We start from the raw sequence: 26,500 nt of genomic DNA on the forward strand, positions 1-26,500 counted from the left end.
GACAGACGATTTTCGTTTAATACACCACCTTTCTTATCCTCAAGGCAGATCAATCAACGACAACATAGACAGCGAAGCATGCTCCGTGTCATATGCACGGTTCGACGAGGCTGTCAGTATGGTACAGCAACTTGGTCCAAATGCTCTACTTGCAAAATTTGATGTGAAATCGGCTTTCAGGATTATGCCGGTACACCCTCAGGACTTTGAGTTGCTAGGCTTGTGCTTTCAAGGTAAATACTACTTTGATAAATGCTTGCCGTTTGGCTGTTCCATATCATGCTCAGTGTTTGAAAAATTCAGCACCTTTTTGCAATGGTGTGTCCAGCAAAAGTTGCCTAACGGCCAACTCATGCATTACCTTGATGATTTTCTCACAGGCGGAACTGCAGGAACGAAAGACTGTGGTGACAACCTTGATACATGTCTCAGTACTTTCCAGGAGCTGGGCGTACCCGTAGCACATGAGAAGACAGTAGGTCCTGCATCCTGCTTAACATTCCTAGGTCTTGAAATCGACACAGTCAGGATGCAGGTTAGAATACCACAGGAAAAGATTGTAAATATCAACGCAATCATACACGATATGCTGGCCTCAGGTAAGCACAAAGTGACCCGTAAAGCTTTGCAGTCTCTGGTGGGTAAGCTAAATTTCATGTGCCGGGCAATACCCATGGGTAGACCGTTTTGCCGCAGACTGATTGATGCCTATACAAAGGTAAGTCATCAAGCACACCGTGTTCGCATCACGCGGGGAGTTCGGGAGGACCTAGAGGTTTGGCTCGGGTTCTTGGGGGAATTTAACGGTGTGTCGGTTTTTCAGAATCAAAAGTGGGCTGACAATACATGTCTGCAGCTGTTTACTGACGCAGCCAGCACTGTGGGGTTCGGCGCATACTATAACGGGAACTGGGCAAACGGGCTCTGGCCCCGTGAGTGGGTGGAGGACGGCTCGACTCGTGACATGACACTGCTGGAGTTGTTTCCGATTGTGCTGTCAGTTTGTCTGTGGGGGACAGCCTTTGCTAACAGGAAAGTACTTTTCTTTTGTGATAACCAAGCGGTAGTGTCAATAATAAATAAACAGTCTTCAAAGGCACCCAGAATCATGTCACTGATTAGGCAGCTAGTGCTGCAGTGCCTCAAACACAACATTTTGTTCAAGGCCAGATATATAACAACACACGACAATATTATCGCAGATGCACTGTCGAGATTTCAGTGGGAACGATTCCGCAATGCAGCTCCATCAGCCAATCTGCATCCCACACCACTTCCAGACAATCTCTGGCAGGGCTAACAATCGAGGCAGAGAAGCTCCTTCAGCGATCATTGGCGGCAAACACGTGGGCAACTTACCAGGCAGGAACCCAAGCGTTGCAAGTATTCAGGGCATCACAAAACCTGGGAGATGCCTGGCCGGTTCCAATAACTCATCTGGTACATTTCATTGCTCACCTGTCAGTGTCAGGACATGCACCGAGTACGGTAAGAACGTATATGGCCGGTATCTCAACGTACCATAGGCTACACAGCATGGAAGACCGCACCGGCCACTTTGTTATTACTAAAATGATTACGGGGATGCAAAAGTGTCAGGGGAGGCAGGATCACAGAAAACCAATAACAATAGACCTGCTCAAAGTAATTGTAAACAACCTGCAATTTGTCTGCTCTTCTACCTATGAAGTAAGATTGTTCAAAGCAGTATATTGCTTGGCCTTCTTTGGTTTCTTTCGGGTGAGTGAACTCGTGCAAACCAAACTTTCTCAGCCAGGGTGCGCTTTCTTGGACCTAGAAGTCCAAGACACGACTAAGACAGTAACAGTCGCTCTAAGGCATTCAAAAACCGACAGGCACTCACATGGCATAGTTGTTTCCATTTCCGCCATACCTGGCCACAATCTGTGTCCAGTGGCTGCAGTTAAAGCATACCTAACAGTTCAATCACAGGGTCAGACTCAAGCTTTTGTACACTTTGATAAATCTCCCCTGACCAGGTATCAATTTCAGGCCGTGCTAAAAAGAGCACTGGCGCATAGCGGCATCTGCACAGCAGCATACTCTTCTCATTCCTTCAGGATTGGCGCAGCAACGACAGCAGCCGGTAACGGAGTGAGTTCAGATTTGATACAGCACTTTGGTAGGTGGGGGTCAGAATGTTATAAAAGCTATATACGCATACCTGCAAACATTTAAATCGCCAACCATGCGAGAACAGTTTTCTTCCTATTGATTCATGTTTTCAGTATGGTTGATTGGGTCCAGCTTCCTGACCCGGGCGAGAGAGCACCTACAGGACAGTGACTTCGGTATTCCAGGGGGATGTCTCTGGTTGGCAAGGGACGGCATGAGGTGGGAGGAGCTGACCGAGCTGATAGATGCCCAGGTCAAAGCAATGCAGACACCACCAAAGGCGGTGGTGATTCACCTTGGTTCGAACGACCTGGGTAAGGTAACCACGTGTCAGCTATATCATGAGATCAAGCTTGCACTCCTGAGGATACACCTCCTCCTACCCGGTGCTGTCATTCTGTGGTCAGACATGCTGCCACGGAGGTACTGGCATGTAGCCAGCCGTGCCCGGGACCTGGACGGGGCCAGGCAGAAGCTGAACAGACGAGTGGGGAACAGGGCCCGTGAGCTTGGGGGGATACGGGTTCCTCACACAGTGTTCAACCGGCAGGAGCAGCAACTGTACCTGCGTGACGGGGTTCATTTGTCACCGGCCGGACTTGATCTTTTCACACAAAACATTGGCAGCTCCCTTTCCGCAGTATGTTTGTAGGAAACATTTTCAGTATAGGATAACACGGTGGGTGTACATGAGCGCGAATGGTCGTGGTTGTGGGGAAGCACCTTGGTGCTTGTGGCGGGGTGCTGGTGGACTGCATTACAAGTTACATTTGGCGTCTTGGGATACATCCCAAATTATAAATTATTTAGGATAGGGTTACCCGCTTTACAGCAGGAACCAATTTATCCATTCTGCTTTACAGCAGATGGCTTAGTGTCCGCTTTACAGCGGATGGTCAGCTTGGCAACAATAGTTGCCCTCGCTCATGGTTTGGCAATGGTACTTGCCTGGCAGCGATAGCTGCATAGCAACATGGGTTGCTTGGCAACGGTAGTTGCAGGGCAGCGGGCGCTGCATTGGTAAGCAACATGGGTTGCTTGGCAACGGTAGTTGCAGGGCAGCAGGCGCTGCATTGGTAAGCAACATGGGTTGCTTGGCAACGGTAGTTGCGGGGCAGCAGATGCTGCATCGGTAATCAACATGGGTTGCTTGGCAGCGGTTGCTGCAGTTGGGGTTGCTTAACAGGGGTTAAGCTCATTGCCGTAGTCCACCAGTACCTCCACATCCGCGACCATTTCATCCAATAATATCTCTTGTCTTAATTTGAAGCTCCGCTATCATGCATGATGGCGGAGCCTGTCATAATGGAGCCATGTCCTTATATAATAGCATTTAGTGATTAGAACTAAATGCCTTTATGTTAGGCTTGGCACAGTTGCTAATATTATTACAGCTAAATACCTTCATTCCGTGCGGCTACGTGCCGTTTTGCATGGTGCCATCGTCTCTGGCCTAGATCCGCTCTTGGCACGTCCGGTAAAGGAGCGTTTGTTTATATTTTCTATGACCTGTTGTAGCGTGGCATCAGCTCACGCAGCACTTGCTCTCCAGCTTTCAGCCGTACAACACATAGTTATATTCGCGCATTCAGCTATAGTTCGTTGCACCCACCCACCCACCCTGTTATCCTTAATTCCAAGTTATTCAAGCTTTGCAGTTGTCAATTGGTGGAATTTTACTGGAGCATAATGTTTGTATATAATGATGTTGTCATGAATAAAATGTTGCGGATGGGCGGGGTGCTGGTGGACTGCATTACAAGTTACATTTGGCGTCTTGGGATACATCCCAAATTATAAATTATTTAGGATAGGGTTACCCGCTTTACAGCAGGAACCAATTTATCCATTCTGCTTTACAGCAGATGGCTTAGTGTCCGCTTTACAGCGGATGGTCAGCTTGGCAACAATAGTTGCCCTCGCTCATGGTTTGGCAATGGTACTTGCCTGGCAGCGATAGCTGCATAGCAACATGGGTTGCTTGGCAACGGTAGTTGCAGGGCAGCGGGCGCTGCATTGGTAAGCAACATGGGTTGCTTGGCAACGGTAGTTGCAGGGCAGCAGGCGCTGCATTGGTAAGCAACATGGGTTGCTTGGCAACGGTAGTTGCGGGGCAGCAGATGCTGCATCGGTAATCAACATGGGTTGCTTGGCAGCGGTTGCTGCAGTTGGGGTTGCTTAACAGGGGTTAAGCTCATTGCCGTAGTCCACCAGTACCTCCACATCCGCGACCATTTCATCCAATAATATCTCTTGTCTTAATTTGAAGCTCCGCTATCATGCATGATGGCGGAGCCTGTCATAATGGAGCCATGTCCTTATATAATATGTACATATATTTGCTGTTTGCTAAACTCAAAATTGTACATACACATTTACACACACAGATGATTTTGCAAGTTGAAAGGTTACGGTTGGCATCAGATGATTTTGCAAGGTGAAAGGTTAAGGTCGGCATCAGATGATTTTGCAAGGTGAAAGGTTAAGGTCGGCATCAGATGATTTTGCAAGGTGAAAGGTTAAGGTCGGCATCAGATGATTTTGCAAGGTGAAAGGTTAAGGTTGGCATCAGATGATTTTGCAAGGTGAAAGGTTAAGGTCGGCATCAGATGATTTTGCAAGGTGAAAGGTTAAGGTCGGCATCATGCAATCAAATGCGAGGATTCAAGGGGGTTCCCCCTCAATGAGATCCTCCTACAGTTTTGTTGTCTCAGTATGGACAAGTGAATCTCCTAAAATAGAAATAGGTGACAGTCATGTTCACTCATGCATCACTTTCTAAGCATCAGACCGTATCATTTTACTGTAGTGAGTGAGTGAGTATGGTTTTACGCTGCTTTTAGCAATATTCCAGCAATATCACGGCAGGGGACACCAGAATTGGGCTTCACACATTGTACCCATGTCGGGAATCGAACCCGGGTCTTCGGCATGACGAGCGAACGCTTTAACCACTAGGATACCCGACCGCCCCCATTTTACTGTATGCAGAATGGGACAGTAGGCAGAATGGGAAGTCACCCCTCCATCTGCCCCCTCACTGGGGCCAGTTTGTTGCATCTATGAGGCTAATCAACATCTGGTGATTATGTGGACTAATTGAAAAGGTAATGACTAGACGACTGAGAATTGGAGTGTTTTTTCCTTTTATATCTACATACATATCTTGTACTGGACTTATAAAGACATAACACAATTGATCTTGTCATATGGTTTGTTGTGAAGACAGCCTTACCTGCTTGGAAGACTAGCTTCAGTTCATCCTTGGCCTTGTCGTATGGTTTGTTGAAGGTGATGGAGATGTCGAACGGTTGTCCACGTCTGACGACCAGCTTGGGCTCCTCGGTCTCCTCTGGGTCAGTGATGTCATACTCAGAGGTGTGATGAGCGCCAGTATTCTCTGCAATGTTGAAGTTAATGCTCTCCACTCCGAGCACCTCCTCCTTAGGGTCAGGTTCTGTAAATACAACACATTGCAGCTGTAATTGTAAGCAAGGATTATATCCTACCTAAATGTTATCCCGGGGGAAGTTTTACTCTGGAGTATAGTATCCTACCTTAGTGTGGGAAATCTGGGATAGGTTATGTCCAAAAATTAAGGGTAATTCATCCCAGTGAAACCTACCTAAGTGGAAATAGGAAAATGTATCCTGGGATAATTAACACCAACTTGAATCAGTGTATATTATCCTATGAATTTGAATTGATTGTTCAAATGTAAAAATTCACTTGTGTATCCGATCCTAGGATAAATAAAACTAGCAATAGGTTAAAATATTCTAGTGTTATTTATGTTGATACTTGCATTATTTAGTTGGGGTGTGGGTTGAGAAATTAGGGGGGAAATGTGGGGGTAAATATATGTTGATAGGATTAAACACACTGGTATGGGGCCAAATTCACTCTGGAGAATCATCCTGACACTAGAGAATTTCATCCCCGGGATAAAAAATTGGGTAGGATAATATTCACTCTTACACATGCGTGTTACACTCGTGTTTACTAGAAAGGACTAAGTCAGTTTTATCTATCCACTACACCACAGAGGTGACCAGGGCATCGAACCCCCAACCTTCTGCTCTCCAGACAGACACTCTATCCACTTATGGTTCAACATGGATACCTCATTCAGGCACAATATTTCTAGCCTGAACGGTCCTTACACAAAAATTTTTTATCCCCTTAATGATCAGCGCTACAAGTACTATAAGTACCATCATTTAACGTCTTCTGGTATGATGCAGACGGGGATCAAACCCCCAACCTTCCCCTCTCCAGACAGACGCTCTATCCACTACACCACAGAGGTGACCAGAGGATCAAACCCCCGACCTTCCGCTCGCCAGACAGACACTCTATCCAATACACCACAGAGGTGACCAGGGACTGAACCCCCAACCTTCCACTCTCCAGACAGACACTCTATCCACTACACCACAGAGGTGACCAGGGGATCGAACCATTGACCTTCCGCTCTCCAGACAGACACTCTATCCACTACATCACAGAGGTGACCAGGGGCTTGAATTCCCTGACCCTCTGTTCTCCAGACAGACACTCTATCCACTACACCACAGAGGTGACCAGGGGATTGAACCCCCGACCTTCCACTCTCCAGACAGATACTCTATCTACTACACCACAGAGGTGACCAGGGGATTGAACCCCAAACCTTCCGCTCTCCAGAGAGACACTCTATCCAATACACCACAGAGGTGACCAGAGGATCAAACCCTTGACCTTCCGCTCTCCAGACAGACACTCTATCCACTACACTACAGAGGTGACCAGGGGATCGAACCCCCGACCTTCCGCTCTCCAGACAGACACTCTATCCACTACACCACAGAGGTGACCAGGGGATCAAACCCCCGACCTTCCGCTCTCCAGACAGACACTCTATCCACTACACCACAGTGGTGACCAGGGGATTGAACCCCCAACCTTCCGCTCTCCAGACAGACACTCTATCCACTACACCACAGAGGTGACCAGGGGATTGAACCCCCAACCTTCCGCTCTCCAGACAGACACTCTATCCACTACACCACAGAGGTGACCAGGGGATTGAACCCCCAACCTTCCGCGCTCCAGACAGACACTCTATCCACTACACCACAGAGGTGACCAGGGGATTGAACCCCCAACCTTCCGCGCTCCAACCAGACACTCTATCCACTACACCACAGAGGTGACCAGGGGATTGAACCCCCAACCTTCCGCGCTCCAGACAGACACTCTATCCACTACACCACAGAGGTGACCAGGGGATTGAACCCCCAACCTTCCACTCTCCAGACAGACACTCTATCCACTACACCACAGAGGTGACCAGAGGATCAAACCCCCGACCTTCCGCTCTCCAGACAGACGCTCTATCCAATACACCACAGAGGTGACCAGGGACTGAACCCCCAACCTTCTACTCTCCAGACAGACACTCTATCCACTACACCACAGAGGTGACCAGGGATTGAAGCCCCAACCTTCCCCTCTCCAGACAGACACTCTATCCACTACACCACAGAGGTGACCAGGGATTGAAGCCCCAACCTTCCACTCTCCAGACAGACACTCTATCCACTACATCACAGAGGTGACCAGAGGATCAAACCCCCGACCTTCCGCTCTCCAGACAGACACTCTATCCACTACACCACAGAGGTGACCAGGGGATCGAACCCCAAACCTTCCACTCTCCAGACAGACACTCTATCCACTACACCACAGAGGTGACCAGGGGATCAAACCCCCGACCTTCCGCTCTCCAGACAGACACTCTATCCAATACACCACAGAGGTGACCAGGGGATCGAACCCCCAACCTTCCACTCTCCAGACAGACACTCTATCCACTACACCACAGAGGTGACCAGGGATTGAAGCCCCAACCTTCCCCTCTCCAGACAGACACTCTATCCACTACACCACAGAGGTGACCAGGGATTGAAGCCCCAACCTTCCACTCTCCAGACAGACACTCTATCCACTACATCACAGAGGTGACCAGAGGATCGAACCCCCGACCTTCCGCTCTCCAGACAGACACTCTATCCACTACACCACAGAGGTGACCAGGGATTGAACCCCCGACCTTCCGCTCTCCAGACAGACACTCTATCCACTACACCACAGAGGTGAACAGGGGATCGAACCCCCAACCTTCCGCGCTCCAGACAGACACTCTATCCACTACACCACAGAGGTGACCAGGGGATTGAACCCCCGACCTTCCGCTCTCCAGACAGACACTCTATCCACTACACCACAGAGGTGAACAGGGGATCGAACCCCTGACCTTCCACTCTCCAGACAGACACTCTATCCACTACACCACAGAGGTGACCAGGGGATCGAACCCCCAACCTTCCACGCTCCAGACAGACACTCTATCCACTACACCACAGAGGTGACCAGGGGATTAAACCCCCGACCTTCCACTCTCCAGACAGACCCTCTATCCAGTACATCACAAAGGTGACCAGGGGATTGAACCCCCAACCTTCCGCTCTCCAGACAGACACTCTATCCACTACACCACAGAGGTGACCAGGGGATTAAACCCCCGACCTTCCGCGCTCCAGACAGACCCTCTATCCAGTACATCACAAAGGTGACCAGGGGATTGAACCCCCAACCTTCCGCTCTCCAGACAGACACTCTATCCACTACACCACAGAGGTGACCAGGGGATCGAACCATCGACCTCCCTGTTAGTAAAATGGTGAGGACATAGACTCTCTAAGGAAATGATTATAAGTTTAAATCATAATTCCGAGATTGTACATATAAAATGAGCAAGCTGTCCCCATAAAAGATCACTATCCCTTGAACTGTTGGCTTATCTAGACTTGCCGATTATAAGGATAGAATTATTATACATCCATGGACTTTTTATTCACAACAGACTTGGCTCAAGGCTAGGAGGAACAGCGTGTGAAAACTGTTTGATTGGCATTCTAGAAGTGGGTGAGTAAATAAGAAAAACGTACAACTTTATGGATAACAACTTTTGGTTCAGAGCACATAGTGACGTTTTGATGTAGAGACTTACAGCGTTACTCCAGCTTGATAACTGTAAGAATCTGTAGTCCTTCCAACTTGAAACCGAATCACGAAATATTTTGCTCCGATTAATTAAGGAGGAGAGCTGCATGTGTGCCGATACTTATCAAGTGAAAATAAGCCATTCCGCCGACAGGAAACATTACTTACAGAAAAGACAAACTTTGCAGAGTGCTCTTTTAAAGAAATGTTCATTTTGATAGCGATAAGCATTATCATTGGGTTTTGATCACGTGGCTAAAATCCGGGTAAGCATTGGCAGTCAGGTGACTATAGTTAGGCTATATTTAGCAGCGCCTGCAGCACGAACCGAAAGCAAAAAAACATGCAGATGTAGAACTTAAAGCAATATTGACAAAGTTCACTGCTAAATATAACCGCTCGCTGTCACCTGACTGCCAATTCTTATCCGGTTATAAGTAATAGTTCTTATCGGCAGAATGGCTTGTGTTGAGTATCAGCACACATGCAGCTATCTTTGTTTATTAAGCTTCGCAGTAGGGTGGCCCAGTCTTCTAAGGCTCCGCGATTCGCTGTGCAGAGTTGCGTCCCTTGGGCATGCCAGAAACTTATGATTGTGGGTTCGAATCCTGGTTCGAATCCTGGTTCGCCCCGATTATGTTTTTAGGTTTGTCAGCACCATACCCGTGCTCTTGGGTTTCACTGAAGTGGTAAACCTCTGAGACCAGCATCACTTCGGGCTTTCCTCCCACATTAATCTGACACGCCGTGATATTATTGAAATACTGTTCAAAGCGGCATTAAACCCAACTCACTCACTCACTAATCTTCAAAGAAATCATGACATCAGTGTCCGTGCTAATTATCTAGCTGACTTCCATTTTTCCATTGCTATTTCAATTCTATGACCTATCAGTGCTAACTACCCCAGGCCTCTCGTTTGCCCATTGTTACAAATCAGTGATAATTTAAGTCCTGGCTACCAGTTATCCAACGCTATCAACTATCTGCGCTAATTTACTGTTAAATGATGGCTTCCATTTGTCCATTGCTAATCTCCTATCAGAGCTAGTTATCTTTTTGCGTGCCTTTCACCTTTGTTATCTTATTACTTTTGTTGGTCTTACAGGTACTTATATACGTTCTCTGCCTCACCGCATTCATTCATCTGAGGAAGGAGTAAGTATATACTCCGAAACATTGTGTTCCTCATAATAAAGTGGGGGCACGGGTGGCCCAGTCGTCTAAGGCGCCAAGATTCGCTGTGCAGAGTTGCATCCCTTGGGCACGCCAGAAACCTATCATTGTGGGTTCTTATCCCGGTTCGCCCGATTATGTTTTTAGGTTTGTCAGCACCATACCCATGCTTGTGGGTTTCGTCGAAGTGGTAAACCTCTGAGACCAGCATCACTTCAGACTTTCCTCCCACATGAATCTGACACGCCGTGATATAACTGGAATACTGTTAAAAGCAGCATTAAACCCAACTCACTCACTAATCTTCGAAGAAATCATGACATCAGTGTCCGTGCTAATTATCTAGCTGACTTCCATTTTTCCATTGCTATTTCAATTCTATGACCTATCAGTGCTAACTACCCCCGGCCTCCCGTTTGCCCATTGTTACAAATCAGTGATAATTTAAGTCCTGGCTACCAGTTGTCCAACACCATCAACTATCTGCGCTAATTTACTGTTAAGTGATGGCTTCCATTTGTCCATTGCTAATCTCCTATCAGAGCTAGTTACCTTTTTGCATGCCTTTCACCTTGGTTATCTTATTACTTTCCTTGGTCTTACAGGTACTTATATATGTTCTCTGCCTCACCGCATTCATTCATCTGAGGAAGGAGTAAGTATATACTCTGAAACATTGTGTTCCTCAAAATAAAGTGGGGCTACGGGTGGCCCAGTCGTCTAAGGCACCACGGTTCGCTGTGCAGAGTTGCGTCCCTTGGGCACGTCAGAAACCTATGATTGTGGGTTCGAATCCTGGTTCGCCCCGATTATGTTTCTAGGTTTGTCAGCACCATACCCGTGCTCGTGGGTTTCACCAAAGTGGTAAACGTCTGAGACCTGCATCACTTCGAGCTTTCCTCCCACATTAAGCTGACATGCCGCGATATAACTGGAATACTGTTAATAGCGGCGTAAAACCCAACTCACTCACTCATAATAAAGTTGACATCTATAAATTCTCTTCTGAATGTGTATCACTTCCAAATGTCTTTCAAAGACTTGAAACCAGAAGTTGTTATCCACAAAGTTGTATATTAGTGTGAAAAATGATTGAAACCTGATGCTAGCGATGGTTTAAGATGCTGGTTGCTCCTTACCTGTGATTTTCCAGCCTTCCACAGATATCAGGGTTATATCTCTATCGAGATTTTTGCGTACACCCACATGGCTGCTAGCGTAGGACGTGCGATCCACAGCAGTGCGGCCATGCGGTGACACTTCAGTATGAGCAGGCTGACTCTTTGTACACCCCATTATAGTCTCTTGTAGTCACCAGGTTAGATCAGGACCAATATTTAACTTGTATACATTCAATGCTGCATTTCTTGTTGAACAATTCCATTACAACCTCCTAGGTTCTCACAGAGACATGTCAACTGAACTGGAATTAAATTTACACAAAGAAGCAACTTTTCTCTGTGTTTTAATTTTGGCTGTTTTTTCCCATGGATTTTGGTATTATTCCTGATTTTGGTCAGTGATGACTTCTAAAGGTCACAAGCTGTCCCTGTGACACAGAAGGTCAATTTTGACAACACCACCGTTTGCTCTGAGCTTCACGTTGACAGGTGAAATGTGCACATGCAGCATTTATCTACATCCGGCGATGCTTGGCATACACCACTCCTGTTTCTGAATCTATGAATCCTATATATAGAACACACACACACATTAGTTCCTCGGGTTTTGTATCCTCAGGATAAGACGATAGAGACCTGCAACTTGGTGTATTCCGTCTCCATCCTTTTGCCTCGTCCTAGTACCACAACTTGCCTCTCCCAACACATCACACCATCCTCTCACCATTCAAATCAGGTTGTTATTTGCACACCAAATTTAGAACAAGCTGTTTCATCTATCCCCTGCATGTCTGTCTCCCACTGAGTGACATTAAGCCACCAACAGCCTACACTCAATCCTTTAGCATGACCTTATCTCATCCGAACTTCCGACATTCCAGTAATTGTTTAACAGACATCTGCCTAGGTATATGGGAACATTACGGCTGCACCATAAACTCCTGCACTTAAACAAATATCCTGTGGAGACCTGGAATTTACAAAATTTATTTTTCATTCAGGTTTTAACAAAATAAATATATATATTTGCTGGACATGATGTCTTGACAAAAATGTAGAAAAAAAATATTAAAAAGCATCTCCAGTCTCTTCTTTTAAGAGAAAATATTCGTCTATAACAATAATTATAACAATAATTACAAAATGTTCTGGGGCTGTAGAATGTAGAATTATAACGTGTATTTACTTATGGATGTATGAGATGAAAAAACAAAGTACCCATGATGCAGTGCACACTTTTGTTATTGATCGAGTCACATGACTTGATCCAAGATGCCTGACAATAGAAATGCGTGAAACAAACTACGTGTATAACAAAGTAAAATTACTGGTCCTTTTTAGTTGGTTATGACGGTAGTTTACTGTTTTGTTTTTGTTTCATTCAAACTAATTGTTACCTTACTCGGGGCGGTTGGGGAGCCTTGTGGTTAAAGCGTTTGCTCGTCACTCAGAAGACGTGTGTTTGATTCCCGACATGGGTACAATGTGTGAAGCCCATTTCTGGTGTCCCCCGCCGTGATATTGCTGGAATATTGCTAAAAGCGGCGTAAAACTATACTCACTCACTCACTGTTACCTTACTCCACGTTGTTGTATGAGTCCACATCTTTATTGGTGATGACAATATTAAAAGACTGACGTAAATATTGCGTGCAGGCTGGCGGTGATGAAACAGTTCCTGACTTTCTAAGATTGTAGGGTAATGCTGCTCAAACAGTGGACTGTAGAGTGTCTCGCTGACATGATGTTGCTTGCACGATCATAAGGTGAGTGAGTGAATATGGTTTTACGGCTTTTTTAGCAATATTCCAGCAATATCACGGCGGGGGACACCAGGAATGGGCTTCACACATTGTATCCATGTCGGGAATCGAACCCGGGTCTTCGGCGTGACGAGCGAACGCTTTAACCACTAGGCTACCCGACCGCCCCCGATCATAAGAGATAGGTAGCTCGGTCATAAGTGATTTGGTTTGTTTGGTGGTTGTTTAACGCTGCACTCGGCAATATTCCAGCTATATGAAGGGGGTCTGTAAATAATCAAGTCTGGACCAGACAATCCACTGACTGACATCATGAGCATCATGAATATCCACGCAATTGGGATACGATGACATGCATCAACCAAGTCAGCGAGTCTGACCATCCGATCCCGTTAGTCGCCTCTTACGACAAGCTTACCGGTAGGTGGCTGAAGACTAGTTCTAACCGGGATCTTCACGGGTTCGACTTGGTAGCTCGATTATATTCTCCACATCCTCTCCCTTTCAGTAGGTGGTTCTACGTTTCAAAATTGAAATGTTTTATTTTATGAAATAGATTATTTAACCAGTAATACTCCTTGCAGATTTTTATTGTATTTGTATTTATTTGTCTTTTGCTTGTTTGCACATTTATCTCAAACTAATAAAAACAAACTCAAAATGATGTTGAATGAACATTGGTATATACTGAATGTAATGAGCTCCTCACAGCTGTGGGAGTATATACTGAATGTAATGAGCATCTCACAGCTGTTGGAGTATATACTGAATGTAATGAGCTCCTCACAGCTGTGGGAGTATATACTGAATGTAATGAGCTCCTCACAGTTGTGGGAGTATATACTGAATGTAATGAGCACCTCACAGCTGTGGGAGTATATACTGAATGTAATGAGCTCCTCACCACTGTGGGAGTATATACTGAATGTAATGAGCACCTCGCAGCTGTGGGAGTATATACTGAATGTAATGAGCACCTCACAGCTGTGGGAGTATATACTGAATGTAATGAGCACCTCACAGCTGTGGGACTATATACTGAATGTAATGAGCTCCTCACAGCTGTGGGAGTATATACTGAATGTAATGAGCTCCTCACAGCTGTGGGACTATATCCTGAATGTAATGAGCACCTCACAGCTGTGTGAGTATGAACTGAATGGAATCAGCTCCTCACAGCTGTGGGAGTATATACTGAATGTAATGAGCACCTCACAGCCTTGGGAGTATATACTGAATGTGATGAGCTCCTCACAGCTGTGGGTGTATATACTGAATGTGATGAGCTCCTCACAGCTATGGGATTATATACTGAATGTAATGAGCCCCTCACAGCTGTGGGAGTATATACTGTATGTAATGAGGTCCTCACAGCTACGGGATTATATACTGAATGTAATGAGCTCCTCACAGCTGTGGGAGTATATACTGAATGTAATGAGGTCCTCACAGCTGTGGGAGTATATACTGAATGTGATGAGCTCCTCACAGCTGTGGGAGTATATACTGAATGTAATGAGGTCCTCACAGCTACGGGATTATATACTGAATGTAATGAGCCCCTCACAGCTGTGGGAGTATATACTGAATGTAATGAGCTCCTCACTGCTGTGGGAGTATATACTGAATGTAATGAGCACCTCACAGCTGTGGGAGTATATACTGAATGTAATGAGCTCCTCACAGCTGTGGGAGTATATACTGAATGTAATGAGCACCTCACAGCCTTGGGAGTATATACTGAATGTAATGAGCTCCTCACAGCTCTGGGAGTATATACTGAATGTAATGAGCACCTCACAGCTGTGGGAGCTTATACTGAATATAATGCAGCCCTCACAGCTGTGGGAGTATATACTGAATGTAATGAGCACCTCACAGCTCTGGGAGTATATACTGAATGTAATGAGCCCCTCACAGCTCTGGGAGTATATACTGAATGTAATGAGCACCTCACAGCTGTGGGAGCTTATACTGAATATAATGCAGCCCTCACAGCTGTGGGAGTATATACTGAATGTAATGAGCACCTCACAGCCTTGGGAGTATATACTGAATGTAATGAGCTCCTCACAGCTGTGGGAGTATATACTGAATGTAATGAGCACCTCACAGCCTTGGGAGTATATACTGAATGTAATGAGCTCCTCACAGCTCTGGGAGTATATCCTGAATGGAATGAGCACCTCACAGCTGTGGGAGTATATCCTGAATATAATGAACTCCTCACAGCTGTGGGAGTATATCCTGAATGTAATGAGCTCCTCACAGCTGTGGGAGTATATCCTGAATGTAATGAGCTCCTCACAGCTGTGGGAGTATATCCTGAATGTAATAGGGCCCAGCTCACAGCTGTTGGAGTATATACTGAATATAATGCACCCCTCACAGATGTGGGTGTATATACTGAATGTAATGAGCTCCTCACGGCTGTGGGTGTATATACTGAATATAATGAACTCCTCACAGCTGTGGGAGTATATCCTGAATGTAATGAGCTCCTCACAGCTGTGGGAGTATATACTGAATGTAATGAGCACCTCACAGCTGTGGGAGTATATACTGAATGTAATGAGCACCTCACAGCTGTGGGAGTATATCCTGAATATAATGAACTCCTCACAGCTGTGGGAGTATATCCTGAATGTAATAGGGCCCAGCACACAGCTGTGGGAGTATATACTGAATATAATGCACCCCTCACAGATGTGGGAGTATATACTGAATGTAATGAGCTCCTCACGGCTGTGGGTGTATATACTGAATGTGATGAGCTCCTCACAGCTGTGGGAGTATATACTGAATGTAATAGGGCCCAGCTCACAGCTGTGGGAGTATATACTGAATGTAATGAGCTCCTCACAGCTGTGGGAGTATATACTGAATGTAATGAGCTCCTCACAGCTGTGGGAGTATATACTGAATGTAATAGGGCCCAGCTCACAGCTGTGGGAGTACATACTGAATGTAATAAGAGCTCCTCACAGCTGTGGGAGTATATACTGAATGTAATAGGGCCCAGCTCACAGCTGTGGGAGTATATACTGAATATAATGCATCCCTCACAGATGTGGGAGTATATACTGAATGTAATGAGCTCCTCACGGCTGTGGGTGTATATACTGAATGTGATGAGCTCCTCACAGCTGTGGGAGTGTATACTGAATGTAATGAGCTCCTCACAGCTGTGGGAGTATAAACTGAATGTAATGAGCTCCTCACAGCTGTGGGAGTACATACTGAATGTAATGAGCACCTCACAGCTGTGGGAGTATATCCTGAATATAATGAACTCCTCACAGCTGTGGGAGTATATCCTGAATGTAATGAGCCCCTCACAGCTGTGGGAGTATATACCGAATATAATGAGCCCCTCACAGCTGTGGGAGTATATACTGAATGTAATGAGCACCTCACAGCTGTGGGAGTATATACTGAATATAATGAACTCCTCACAGCTGTGGGAGTATATACTGAATGTAATGAGCCCCTCACAGCTATTATTTTGTTGTGTCAGCATTTGGTTATAGAAGCTACATTTTCAAGAGTCTGACACTACTGAATCGTTGCTATGTACAAAACATTTTCCAGACACATGGCAACAAAAGTAAACGATTAACAAATAAACAAGCAGAGGTGTGGAAATGCAGGAATTGTGAACTTATTCCTGGACAAATAAACAGTAAAATTTCATTTTTTTCTGGAGGCAAATTCCACTGGTCCTGTTTATTCAAAAAAAAAAGTGTTTTATCACAAAATCGATCTTTTTCGCCATCAGATATATGTTTTGAATTAGCTATTTTATACCTGTGCCTTTACACCACAAATACAGAATTAATACATTGCTAGACCGAAATCAAACGAATCACATGTTTTTAACAACCAGTGTGACTGTACATGGCTTGGTATAATATGACCACATGGTATATCAACCAATCAGAGAGCATGTCTTAGAGCACAATCAAAATCAGATAAGTAAAAAAACCACTGCCATCGTCATGATGGTGATATTTACACTTTTTCGAATTTTTTGGGTTAGGGTGTATTTAGTACTTGTTATAAATATCATATTAAAATTGACTAGATATTGTAAGGTGTCCCATATAACTGAAGCTAATTTTATTGTTTATCGAGCAATCTCATTTAACAAGTTGGGTAAGTCAGGCATTGATTTTCCACACACCTTGACTAACATGTGTGATATTCATACTGTTTTCCTGGAACACTGAACACAGTCAATTATATGTGAAATTGAAGGTGGGGCATCCTAGGTTTACATTTTCATATTTCCCCACGATCAAAACAAGGTTTATATTAGTACTGCGTTCCTTTCATGTAAACAACACTGCCTTATTTATGACTGAAAAACATTAACACACAGCAACAGGAGCAGAAATAGGGTTAAAACCATTTATATAATGTTGTGTATATCTCATAACAATGCACAGCTTTAAAGTGGGCTGTCAAGAGAAATAAAATATATTAATGTGCACATTCCAGGATGTATTCGATGTTTAGGTTCTGTTTGTGAGAGAAATTTTTTCGATGATAGAATTTAAGAATGACATTATATGATAAACAAGTTGTCAGGCTTTTGTGTTTTGGGAGAGTAAATACCCAGTATTTGTAATAAACAATGAGTATTAATAGCATGTCAACATTCACTAAATAAAATTATTAAAAATCCTCAAGCAGAATGTTTACCATCCCAAAGTACACACACGTGATAACCTGATGTTTACATGGTGAAATCTGAACAATACACAGGAAACAAGGAGTTACCCTTTGTGTTCTGCACCCAGACACAGAACTCAAGCCACACCTATCAGATGACAGCATTGTCAGCAACAATTCAACAGAGGAGTCAGCGCAAAAAAAAAAAAAAAATTCTGTCACGATTGAGTTACTGTCTACCTAGCATGAGGTCTACGTGTTCTATCAAGCCTAGGTGTCTGCTGGTGTCATTTTGACCCCGAGATATATCACTAACTTGGTAGCATTTTTACTAAGATGATGGAATGAATTTTGTCGCTTTTATTTCTGTGAACTGAAGATGGAGACACAAGAGGTGAGGTGAAATTGGGTTTAACGTCACGTCCAAGATTATTGCACTTATATAGGGACGTGCATGTACGTGTATGTGTTTGTGTGGCTGCTTGTACTAGTCCGGACTGATGCCGATTTATAGTGCTAGCTCACTGAGATTTAACAGTTTAACATGAATATCCAACTCAGACACAGTATACTGACTCCGAGCTGACCAGTCCTTGTTTTAGCCCCTTAATGCCGAGCGCCAGACAGGGTAACAACAAGTACCATCTTTTAACGTCTTTTGGTATGACGCGGCCGAGGATCGAACCCCGGACCTTCCACTCTCCGGGCGGACGCTCTACCACTAGACCACGGAGGTGGTCACTGGAGATACAAGAACAGGCTGAGGCTTGATATAGATGCTGTGTCTTACAGAGTTGAAGAGACAGATAGGTAGCTACATGGACTGTAGCACGGGTTTGGTGCTGACAAACTTTAAAACATGATCTAGGTTAACCAGGATTTGAAACTATGATCACAGGTTTCTAGCTTGTCAAGGGATGCAACTCTGCACAGCGAGATGACTGGGCCACCCGTGCCCCCGTGCAATGAGTGAGTGAGTGAGTGAGTGAGTGAGTGAGTGAGTGAGTGAGTGAGTGAGGTTTTACGCCGCTTTTAGCAATATTCCAGCAATATCACGGCGGGGGACACCAGAAATGGGCTTCACACATTGTACCCATGTCGGGAATCGAACCCGGATCTTCGGCGTGACGAGCGAATGCTTTAACCACTAGGCTACCCGACCGCCCCCTAGCTGCAATGAGAGTGACCTTACATGATACAGACAACAGTGACAGTTCAGACGGGTCAGACGGGGATACAGGGAGCAGACATGATAGCTAGAGGAAGGAGGTAATAGAGATACAGAACAGGCTGACACCATCTTCCTGAGGCAAGAGAGTTAAGTGACAGAAAAAGTCCAGTTTCCACCCTTGACGAACTACGCTGGAATTTCTGGGCTCGATCGTAGCGCCACCAGTGGCTATTACAAGTTATGTCCCTTCTATATTCCTGTTATTGACCAATCAGATGCCACCTCTGATATCACTTGGATTTGCTTCAAACAAAATGGCAGCGCCCAGTGAAGACGATTTGATCGATGATGAAGATCCATTTGTAATAAAATACTTACTTCACGAAGTGCATCCAATCACATAAGCACCTTGATCAAAACCATAAAAAGATTTGGAAAGTATCTGTTGATGCTAAGTTGACGGTACACATGTATGGCAAAACCTGCAATCAACCGACATCTGCACGGCAGTTTCCAAACCGGACATTGAATTCGCTACACGATTTGATTGGACCATGCATATCCATAAAATTGTATCCACCTTGGACTATGCATAGACTCGTTAGTACAGCCAAAATATAACTCCATAATTCCAGCCTAGTTCGACAAGGGTGGAAAATGGACTTTTATAGTCAGTTAATTCCCTTGCCTTGGGTTTGTTTTTTTGTTTAACGCCGCACTCAGCAATATTCCAGCTATATGACGGCCTTGCCTTGGGAAGACTGCTGACACCCAGAGAAGAGGCCTTCAGGGCTAAGTCTGAGGATCCAATGCTAATGGGGATTGGTGTGCCTAGGGCCTGGTGGACTCGTCATTAACCACTATTTCATTATATTACAGTTAATATTCTGGAATATCTCAAGTCTGAAATCCAAACTGCTTGATTTGGATTTTATGAACGTGATTACCTCTTCTGATATAATGGGACTAATATGGATGAAAGAGATTAAACTGTTCAAGATTTTAATACATGGACAAGAAAGGTAGAAATTATCTAATTCTAGTCGACTTTCAGGCATTGTGATAGTTCTTAAGAAAAAAATAGCAAGTTTGGTTAGATATGAAATAATGTGATGATGGTATTTTTATATTTTTTGAGAAGGCATCATCAATATTCTAAGGGTGTGTTTGCCAGCAACATTGCGGCTATATGTAGGGGGTCTGAAAATAATCAAGTCTTGACCAGACAATCCTGTGATTCACATCATGAGTAATGATCTACGCAATTGGTATACGATGACAAGCATCAACCAAGTCAGCGAGCCTGACCACCTGATCCCCTTAGTCCCCTCTTAAGACAAGCATAGTCGCTTTTTACAGCAAGCATGGGTTGCTGAAGACCTATTCTACCCCGGATCTTCAGTCTCTTTAATGGTGAAGAAGTCCACATAATGATAGTATGACATCTCAATGTCGGACCGAACCAGAATTTGAAGAAGATATTCTTGAATAATTTTGAGGGCCATGAGATTTTCCTACAGGGATTTCTACTCAATCATTTTAGTTTAAGATGTTTTGCAGCAGAACACACTGGAAATAATTTTGGGAAATGTTGGTTGCAGATGCAGTGTTTTGAAAATGAATATTATGAGTAACAGATGTGCTCCACACTCTGGTGTATGGGGTTTTATCTGAAAACAGGGCGCCAGTGATAACATAATTGCACGGAACATCTGATATATTTGATATATGCAGGGATGTTAACATACCCTCTTCCGTCACAAATAGATTATGTATGTTTCAAAACCTAACTAAAATCATAAGAAATCTCTGCTAAAACCGGAGTCTACTGTATGATTGTGACTGTATCATAAGCCTGTGTTTATGAATCACTATCAAATATACCCAGAAAATATAAAAATAATATAATAACATACTGGTAGTATCATATAAAAATTAATAATTTCATAATAAAAAATGTTTTAGTATATTTTAATAATAATAACAATTATAATCTCTATAATAGTAATAATCTGTATAATAATCTGTAGAAGATGAAAATGAAGACAAAGAAGAAAAGACGAAGAAGACAAAGAAGAAAAGACGAAGAAGACAAAGAAGAAGAAGAGAAGAAGAAGAGGAAGAAGAAGAAGAGAAGAAGAAATGTGAGTGAACTATTTTCATCTGGACATACTGAAGATTGTTCGATTCCCGACATGGGTACAATGTGTGAAGCCCATTTCTGGTGTTCCCCGCCGTGATATTGCTAGAATATTGCTAACATCCGCATAAAACCATACTCACCCACTCACGTGAGGAATATAAAGTTTTATCTTCATATGGAGTGAGAGAGTATGGTTTTACGTGGCTTTTAGCAAAATTAAAGTAAAATCATGGCGGGGGACACCAGAAATGGGCTTACCACACTGTACCCATGTTGGGAAGTGAACCAAATGATTCATGGTTGTGATTCACAAGCAAAAAAAAATAATATATCAACTTTTGAAATAAATGTACTGTATCAGGATAAAAACTGTATCACACCCATAGTATCGGGATGTGTATCGTATCACGACCCAACTGTATCGTTACACCTCTAGTGTTCATTGACATGCACATTCAACATAAACATTTGAGGGAATAACAAACAATAGATTATCATTACGGTCCACCACTAGTAAAACTTACATGGAGCATAAGTCAGACGAAAATCGTGCGTCTATTTATAATGTGCCAAGCCCACTCAAATGAAGGCTCAAGGCGCTACATTGTTATTACCCCGGTCAAAGAAAACATTATTCACCCGATTTTCGTTATCATCTCCCTGGGGAGCATACGACTCAAGCTGCCTGTGCGGCACTAGAAGGTTAACAGCCACATTACCATCTCATCCTACCGGGTACCCATTCACTGCTGGTATACTCACTGGTTTCAGGTGCAGGTTTGTCATGGGGTTGAGGATGACCATATTCAAACATGTGTGTCAGGCGTCGAACAACATCATTGTAGTCGTAATCACGAATACGTGAAAAAGATCTGGAGAAATAGCCAGGCTGATTTTGCCGTTCTAGGGTCTCCCTGGTGCTTCGTACGGTCCTCCCAGGGCTCCATGTATAGCGAGTCGTGTGCCTTGGCATCCTGGACGTATAGATAAAAAATAGTGATAGAGTAGAACACATTTATGGTAAAAACGAGCAATCTATGCCTTAGTTCCCGAAACTAACTATAATGTGACCTTTGATCTGGTCATCGTTTATCTACTTCCCTATGTATCTAATATAAGATCACTACGGGAAAAATCGCAAAGAACAATAAAGAACGACGTGTGGTTTATTTCACGATAAAACATTGTTCTCTCATGACGTCATTTCTGAAGATTCGACGTCGTATATTGGATAACGTTATTTTTTAAGAGGGGAGTGTCTTGTGAGTTGTATCCCAAAGATGTAGCTTGGTAATGCAGATAAACACGATGGCCGAACAACTGCATCCAAAAGCAGGAGAGATATGACAATAGGTATTGGGACAAAATGTACAGGTAATCTACGTGTGGGTTGTGAGAATATGTGGGAAATATCCTCCTGTGCATACAGTGGACTTGTCCGACAATGCCAAGGTCTGATTCTATTGAGGGTGTCATCATTATTAAAATACGAGTGAATATTTTATCATTTGGTTGGTTGGTTTGTTGTTTAACGCCGCACTCAGCAATATTCCAGCTATATGACAGCGGTCTGTAAATAGTCGAGTCTGGACCAGACAATCCAGTGATTGACATCATGAGCATCATGAGCATCAGTCTACGAAACTGGGATACGATGACATGTATCAACCAACTCAGCCAGCCTGACCACCCGATCCCGTTAGTCGCCTTTTACGACAAGCATAGTCGCCTTTTACGACAAGCATAGTCGCCTTTTACGGCAAGCATGGGTTGCTGAAGACCTATTCTTCCCTGGATCTTCACGGGCAGTACATTTTATCATCTTTAATGGGGCAGTTCATAATGTTGATATCTCATATAAGAAATAAACGACTCGTGGTCGTTGTATCTCGTACAATAAAACACTGCAGGGATAATAAACCACTCGGGGCTGGTTTAATTGTATGATAAAGAACTCCTACTTGCCGTTTATTTCTTAGTTAACCTTGTCTTGTCAAGCAACTCCACTATTTGGAGTCTCCACCCTTGAAGATTTCAAAGAGCATCATACGACTTTTGCTGTCAAGTTGTTTGACCAGCACTACAACATTCAAGGCCGCAGCAAAGGTTTCAAGACACTTTGTGGTAGACATGGAAAACATTGATGCATTGAGACAAAACATGTGATTCCCTATTTGACTTGTACCATATGTTTCTGTGCATTTGGCAGGTGAACAATTGACTTGCCTTTGCATGTGTTTGTGATGGATGCCACCAGTCGGTCAGGATACACTTACCTTTTCGCGAAAATCTGGTGTCTTTACTATTTGATAGTGATTTATAAACACATGCTTATCATAAAGTTGGGATTGTACAATGATACTGCTTTTAACAGAGATTTCTTTTGAATATGGAAATGATTTTTGTTGCTTTTATTTACATCTACTGTCACGTAACACTGTCCCTCTCAAGAAAAGAAAGTTTGAACACAGTGAAAGCTTTCTTTAAATTGGACAATTTCAAAGATAAAAGAGTTTACATAACGCATTCAATTAAACATGTTCAATGAACAAAAAAAAACATGTTTCCATAATATGCTATTCAAAAGAAGTTAGAGAACACTCACTTGGAAAAAAAATATATTGTTCCCAAAATTCTTGAAAAAAAAAAAATGTGCTTTAGAGTTTTGAAAAAATATAAAGTGGCCTGCAACCAAAATGCCATTATTGCAAGGTGTTGTTCTTAAAAGAAAAACAGGCTCATAGTGTTAAATTTTTTTTATCTCACTTTGTTGCTGTACCCGAAAAATATCTAATCTCGGTACAAAATCCCAGGCACCCCCAAGAATATCAAATGGACGGTCCCTAATGGCTTTGACAAAATATGATTCCTTATTGAAATTTGCATTTCATCCTCATGCACTAAATGGGGTGTCATCATTGGTGGGAACAAGCTTGTGATGTTTCAGTATCATTGGTCAGGTTGATTCTGAGTGGCAGATGTTTACAGTGCTAACCAGTCTAGATTAACGGATTCCATTGGGCTTAACAGGCAAAATAGCAGTGAAAATTATATGAATGGATCACTGAAAATCAGTGATAACACCAGGTATTCACGAAAAGGGTAAGCGTGCCTTGACATGAATTTTGTGAGAATTTAAGACGCTAGGGCACATGTCTTAACTTGTTTTGAAGTTGTCACACTATTGGAGATGTCTTTGCTTGTCTTAGAGTTGTCGAACTACTAAAGGACACGTTTTCGCTTGTCTTGGTGTTGTCACACTTTGGGACACGTCTTTGCTTGTCCTGAAGCTGTCACATCTTCCCTTGTCTTGGTGTTGTCACACTCAGGGACACGTCTTCGCTTGTCTTGGTGTTGTCACACTAAGGGTCATATCATTGCTTGTCTTGGAGTTGTCACACTCAGGGACACGTCTTCGCTTGTCTTGGTGTTGTCACGCTAAGGGTCATATCATTGCTTGTCTTGGAGTTGTCACACTCAGGAACATGTCTTCACTTGTCTTGGTGTTGTCACCCTTAGGGATACATATTTCCTTGTCTTGGAGTTGTCACACTAAGGGACATGTCTTCACTTGTCTTGGTGTTGTCACCCTTAGGGATACATATTTCCTTGTCTTGGAGTTGTCACACTAAGGGACATGTCTTCACTTGTCTTGGTGTTGTCACCCTTAGGGATACATATTTCCTTGTCTTGGAGTTGTCACACTAAGGGACATGTCTTCACTTGTCTTGGTGTTGTCACCCTTAGGGATACATATTTCCTTGTCTTGGAGTTGTCACACTAAGGGACACGTCTTCGCTTGTCTTGGTGTTGTCACACTAAGGGTCATATCATTGCTTGTCTTGGTGATGTCACACTAAGGGACATGTCTTCACTTGTCTTGGTGTTGTCACCCTTAGGGATACATATTTCCTTGTCTTGGAGTTGTCACACTAAGGGACATGTCTTTGCTTGTCTTGGAGTTGTCACACTCAGGGACACGTCTTCCCTTGTCTTGGAGTTGTCACACTAAGCGTTCCCTTGTCTTGGTGTTGTCACACTAGGGGACACGTCATCCCTTGTCTTGGAGTTGACACACTCAGAGACACGTCTTCCCTTGTCTTGGAGTTGTCACACTAGAGTTGTGACACTAAGGGTCACGTCTTTGGTTGTCCTGAAGACTGTGCCGTCAAAATAATATCTTGTTTTACTTGGATAATTTCTTTGTTTTCTGACTGCGAATGGCACAAATGTCATCGCAGCTTTTTGACATCACGCAGAAAACAATATTCTTTATGGATGCTAAAAGCTTTGCTAATCTTTTCCAACTGGGACTGATAAATACAAAATCGCTGATATTGTTCTGTTTCAGTTACAACTCTGACAGTTCGCGCAGACACTCTATGGCGACTTGTTGACAGCACACTACTAATTATAGATCTGCACGTTAATAAAAAGTCACATGACCACATCAGATTTTGGAAGCAAGACAGTTTCAGCAGTCGGAAGAGACTTTTATATCACTAATGATGCTTGCTTTATGAGGATGTGCAATGCTCTACTGGAAAATACATTCAGAAGACCCATGAAGATCTGGTGTAGAATAGGTCTTCAGCAACCCATGCTTGCCGTAAAAGGCGACTATGTTTGTCGTAAGAGGCCCGCTGACTAGGTTGATGCATGTCATCGATCCCAACTGCGTGGATCGATGCACATAATTTTAATCACTGGATTGACTCGATTATTTATTGACTCGATCATATAGCTGGAATATTGCTGTTGAACAAATAAACACACAAAACCAGAACCAAAACTTTCTGAACTCTAGTCATACTACAAAAAGAGTCAACTGTGGCCATGTTGAGCAAAAGCGGTCACATGATACTACGGCTTTGTCACTGGTTATTAATATTAAAACATAAATAACAGTCCCCTGTATTTGACAAGTAGTCAATGATGTGCAACATCTGTGTTCATCTGGACAAGCATAAACAATAGAACTGACAGGTCCTGTTTTTTAGGAGACTGCCTCCGTTGTGTTGTGGATAGAATGTCTACATGGTCAATGGACTGACCTCCTGGCCATGTCATACCAAGACATTAAGAGATAGGTCTTGCTGTTAGCCTGCCTGGTGGTCGGCATTAGAGGACAAAGCAGGGACTGTTTGGGCTGAGAGTCAGAATAACGTGTCTCAGTGGGATGTCCATGTTGACGTGGGACATGGTATTTCAGTGGGCGAGCCTAATAAAACGGGCGTAAGACCAGACTAGTACAAGCAGGCAAATAGAC

The 26,500-nt window shown here is 43.7% G+C and overlaps 1 protein-coding gene across 2 annotated transcripts in view; it reads right to left on the reverse strand.

The window, feature by feature from the left end:
* Nucleotides 1–26,500, reverse strand: part of LOC124144350 (annulin-like) — a 65,342-nt gene that overhangs the window by 37,518 nt on the left and 1,324 nt on the right. The window contains exons 2-3 of one of the 2 annotated variants that reach the window (XM_046513716.2): nucleotides 21,994–22,205; nucleotides 5,372–5,593 (exon numbers count right to left, since the gene is read on the reverse strand). In XM_046513716.2, the coding sequence (XP_046369672.2) occupies nucleotides 5,372–5,593; nucleotides 21,994–22,204 (433 nt within the window). In that variant the 5' untranslated portion in view covers nucleotide 22,205. Of the gene's footprint in view, nucleotides 1–5,371; nucleotides 5,594–11,498; nucleotides 12,402–21,993; nucleotides 22,206–26,500 lie in introns of those variants that run through there. The other variant, XM_046513718.2, reaches the window with a different exon arrangement.

Source organism: Haliotis rufescens, unplaced genomic scaffold (assembly GCF_023055435.1).
Source record: "Haliotis rufescens isolate VD_foot unplaced genomic scaffold, xgHalRufe1.0.p SCAF_10, whole genome shotgun sequence".
Taxonomy (NCBI): domain Eukaryota; kingdom Metazoa; phylum Mollusca; class Gastropoda; order Lepetellida; family Haliotidae; genus Haliotis; species Haliotis rufescens.